The sequence below is a fragment of the Rhagoletis zephyria genome, unplaced genomic scaffold (assembly GCF_001687245.7).
Source record: "Rhagoletis zephyria isolate East Lansing unplaced genomic scaffold, Rhagoletis_zephyria_1.1 Rzeph_scaffold_28668, whole genome shotgun sequence".
NCBI classification, from domain to species: domain Eukaryota; kingdom Metazoa; phylum Arthropoda; class Insecta; order Diptera; family Tephritidae; genus Rhagoletis; species Rhagoletis zephyria.
This window is the reverse complement of record NW_016185725.1, coordinates 1-4793: the sequence shown is the minus strand read 5'-3', so window position 1 is coordinate 4793 and position 4793 is coordinate 1. Positions and strand designations below refer to the sequence as shown.

Genomic DNA, 4793 nt, shown 5'->3' with positions numbered 1-4793 from the left:
TTGCAAAGAACGCAGATAACAAGAAGGAACAACCCGTTGTAATTGTAGTGAAAGTGGGCAACAGGGGTGTGCGTTCTCTTTTGCTCTGGTAGGTTTTTTAATTGGATGAAAAGAGAAATCACGCCCCTGTTGCTCTCTTTCGCTACAATTATAACGAGTTGTCCCTTCTTATTATCGAAGCTCTTTGCTAATAGCATGGTTCTGTTAACTTTTTCTAAAAAATCTCTAAAAGGGGACCATAGCCGCACGTATTTTTTTAAAAGGGTTAAGAAATCAAAATTTTCATAAAGGTTGGGTCAAAGGGTATTGGCGCTTAGAAAGAGTCCAATTTCCCTTTTAGTCGCATAACGGCAACACTGACCACATATCAAAACACTCTCATCGTCTTCTTGATATTGTCGCCACAGCAAAGAACGTATATACGTATCTACGTTCTTTGGTGTTAGGTCAAATCTAAATTCGCCCCAAAATTTGCATGTATTTTGTTTTTGCTTTTGATGGGTATGCTGTCAAATCAGTGAAAGCAAAAACAAAATACATGTAAGGCGAAGAAATCAGTTGATTTTACAATACCACCTTGTATAAATTCGCCTTGTTTGTTTCGCTGCATCGTGTCCATCATCTGGCAAGCAAATACAACAACAAAATCTCAAAGTGGACCATCCATACTGGAGTTATGCGCAGTCGTACGTACCTAGCTTAGGGTTTACACCGGACAATATTGTCAAGACAATTATGTCAAAATTATGTGTTTGTTGTAATATGAATTCGCCGTGTTTACAACAAACACATAATTTTGACATAATTGTCTTGACAATATTGTCTGACGTAAACCCTAACTGCCATACCTAAACAAAAGCGTCAGCGTTGTCCGGCTGTCAAAAAATTCTCATGCCCATACAANCGAAAATCCGATTTTGACAGGGCGTTAGGTATTGAAGTTAGCTGCAGAAAACGGCGAAGCTGTAATTTTCGTGTTTCACACAAAGAAACCTATACTTATTGTTGGTGTTATTTCTGCATTTGACTTAGCGTTGACGCTTTTGTTTAGGTATGACACTTCGGCGGTAAAGCTAGGCGTCAGAAACCGCTCCGCTCAACGCTTTTGTTTAGGTACGGCAGTTAAGTTACCAAAGCGCCATGTAAATGGAAACTCAACACCGCAGATTTTTTCTGTAGTTGTAGCCCGTAGCGCAGGAATCTGCGAAATTTAGATTTTTCCGCGTCAGCTGATTTCTTCCGTAACTTCAGACAGAGAGTGGACCTGTCTTACTCTCTTTTTTGACCTCTCAATAGTGAGAGAACGTAATCGATTTCGAGTAAAATCTGACTGATCCTGATTATTCCTGACTAGTCTGGACTCGTACGGGATCGCAGCTGTTAAAACGTATACGATTTTGTCTATGTACACCGAAGGGTTAAATAGTTATATGTCAGCTGTAAAAATTGCTTTCAATTTGGCCAAAAATTACTTGGAGGAAATTCTGTGATTTCTATATTTTTGAATAATTTTTATGCATTTTTGGGATACTTTGGTTATAATATCACAATGGAAAAACGACAATTGCGAGGAAGTGTATCTAAAACGGATGATTGGATAAAGTGCCAATCAAAAAAGCGGCCAGGCCAATGGTACATGTTCAACAAGGCAACTGGCGAAACCAAATGGTGCAGTGAGTTTGTGGATAATGACGCCAAGCCGACTAGCGTTGCTGAAAAAGGAAAAGCACAGTCACCACCAAAGTGCATAGGTAATACACTCAAAATATTCATTTCCGCAATTATTGTATGCTAAATATTTATCTAATAAACAGCTAAACCGCTCCGTACTCCTGCCCAAGATCGTCTTAAACGTCTGCAACATAATTTAAAAACGACTCAAAAGGATAAGTTACCTCAAAAACAAGCGAAAGCGCGGCGAGGGAGAAGTCAAGACAAGGACATCGGAATTGAGAGAGAAAATAAAATTGATGATTCCAAGAAAGCCCATCTTCAAAAAGACAACAAATTGAATATAAAATCTAAGCCATCTGAAAGCAAAATAGATGTGCAAAAAGATTTCCAACCATCAACAAGCAAAAGTGCTTTGTCAGTTAAAATGGAAAAGGATGAGAATGTGGCAGCGAACACTACGCCACAAAAATTGAGTTCATCAAAAAAATCGAAACAAAGTTCGCCGAAAAAAGAAGTTAGAAAACGATCATCCTCCAATTTTGACATCGAATCAATAACTATACCCCAGAAACGTGCAAAACAAGAATCAGAGTCTAAAGTGGAAAACACGCCCAAAAATGAAGAAGAAAATGATGAAAAGGATCAAAGTCAGCGAACAACTGGGGCTCTCAGTATTGGTAGTGGCATTGTAAATAAAATAAAAGCGATATGCAAAAGTACCTTCAGCAGTTATTGCAACGCCAAAAAGGCTTTGAGCCAAAAACCTTTAGAGCCTTGCATTAAGAAAACTAATTTTAAAATACCTAAAAAAGAAACAGTTTCACGTGCCACAAAGGCTCGAGCTTTAAAAAGCAATGAGGAGTGCAGTGACAGTGACAGTGAAATTGAAAGTGATGCGACGCCCAAACGAAAAACTGCATCCAGCGCACCAATTGCCATCGTAATGAAGGGCATTGCCACACCAAGTAATGGGAACCCATCGGTAGATTTCAAAGCATTTGCGTTAACTGCCTCACCATCTCAATTATTTGGTACACCCAGTAGCCTTGTAGTTCCCACCTATGAAAGGGGTAGTGGTAAGCGAAACCAACTGACATAAACAGCCATTGTTATCTACATACATACATGTTTAATTTATTACACATTTTTTTAGCTAATACGCGTCTAGAACGCTTGCGCAATTCCCTACGCCAACATGCCATCGACATTGGTGAGGAATCGTCTACGCCAACGCGGCTGTGTGCATCTGCTTGCTCTTCGGCTTTGGCTTGTGTTATACGTGATAATACAATGGCAAAAAACAATCCGGCGAAAGTCGATGATGGTGAGTCCATACTCATATATACATACATACATATATAATATAGAATGAATTATATACATACTCTTAGAACCAATGGATTGGATGCCTATAGAAGATTTAAAAACTGAAACCATTGAGATATCTAGCAATGAGTCTAGTAATGCAGAGGTTAGCGTGAGCGGAAAAGAACCTGAAACCATGGGCGAATATTATGGTACCGTAAATGAAAATCTTTTACGTTATGCTGTAGAACAAAAAAATGGCGCGAACACAGCCGATGGAAAGTGGCTTAATGATTATTATTATTTTGTATTGGACACGAATGTGCTGCTACGACATCTAACATTTATTGAAGAATTAAGCCACATGAAATTATGCGGTTCGTAGGCGTAATACAAATTAAAAGAATCATATAAGTATGTTTTATTTTATCTCGCCAATCTGATAGATACCAGCGGTACTGTGCTCTACTTACCATATAGCGTATTACAAGAGTTGGATAAATTAAAGCAATTTGCAGTGGGAGATGGCACCAAAGTGCTGGCGGTGCGCGCTATTAAATACCTGAATGCCAAATTTGAGGCAAAAAATAAGCATCTACAAGGTAAATATTCAATATTTGTTTTACGAAAACATATGTACTATGTATGTATATACTTGTGATTTTAAAATTTGTATGTGGTTTTATTGTAGCACAAAGCGCTATTAGCGAACGGGAACACCTTGTTGAAATCAGCTCACCAGATGATCGCATTATCAACTGTTGTTTGCAGGCAAAACAACACGTTGATCACGTTATCTTATTGACAGAGGATATAAATTTACGCAATAAGGCTATTTGTAATAATATTTTAGTTTCCACGAAATCGGATCTTGTTGTCAAGCATACGTAGAAGTGGATCGGAAAAACTGAAGTTATCAAGTGCCATTTATTGCCTACTAACAATCCAAATTAAAAGTTGATCTAACGAGATTCAGCCTGTCAGGAGATTCACTGTCATATTTAAAATGTTAACTTTCATAAACAGCTAATAATTATTTGGAAAGAGCCTTGCGATTTTCCTTAAAGGGTCCTGGGTCGTCGATAAATGCAGATCATTCAATTTGTGTGAACTCGATTTTCATGGCAATGAATTCGGTCAATCGCCGCCGCAGTATTTACTTCAAACGCGCATCATCTTCCCAAACATCATACGAATATACTTTGTTAAATAGTTCATTCGAAACAAATTGTGATATGAAAACGACATTTTTGTTGCTATGAAATACTTGATATGAATATTAGTGGTAAATTAGTCGTAAATTTAGTTTGTAGTTTCGTTACAAATGAATACTGAAGTTTTCTTTTAAATATGAATGTATGTGCATATGTGCACAAAAATTTGATATTTTTATACTTGCAGCAGGTATATGGGTTTCATGTCCCACTTATTAATAAATCTGAAGAAGTTTTCAATGCAAAAACGCTCTTTTATTGAATATCTTTTTGTTGTGTAGATATCACTTTGGCAAATATTTGCACAAAAACTGAAGTATGCGGGTAGTAGAGGTATACGCCGCCGNTTTTGACGACAGCGTTTATTACAGTTAAATTAGGGTCGAATACTGGTAATCTAACGATTTTTTTCCGCAGTAGACAATTCTTTTCTATACTACAAAAATACTACTTTTTTATACACCTACTACAACAACAAGAAACTTATAACACATCAAAAACTTTAGCTCCAATATCTCAAAAAGCAGTTTTAATAGAAGCGGCCTCTTTGTATCTAACTCCTCAATTATTGAAGATAAATCAAAGACATGTTGATTTTTC

General features: G+C 37.2%; 1 protein-coding gene across 1 annotated transcript; it reads left to right on the top strand.

Moving 5' to 3' along the window:
- The first annotated feature begins 1256 nt into the window (after nucleotides 1-1256).
- Nucleotides 1257-4466, top strand: LOC108382791 (Swt1 RNA endoribonuclease). Its single transcript, XM_017639161.1, has 6 exons — nucleotides 1257-1751; nucleotides 1815-2750; nucleotides 2828-2998; nucleotides 3066-3356; nucleotides 3426-3581; nucleotides 3671-4466. Exons 1-6 carry the CDS (start codon nucleotides 1550-1552, stop codon nucleotides 3868-3870), a joined length of 1956 nt encoding a protein of 651 aa, XP_017494650.1. The 5' UTR covers nucleotides 1257-1549; the 3' UTR covers nucleotides 3871-4466.
- Nucleotides 4467-4793: the final 327 nt, after the last annotated feature.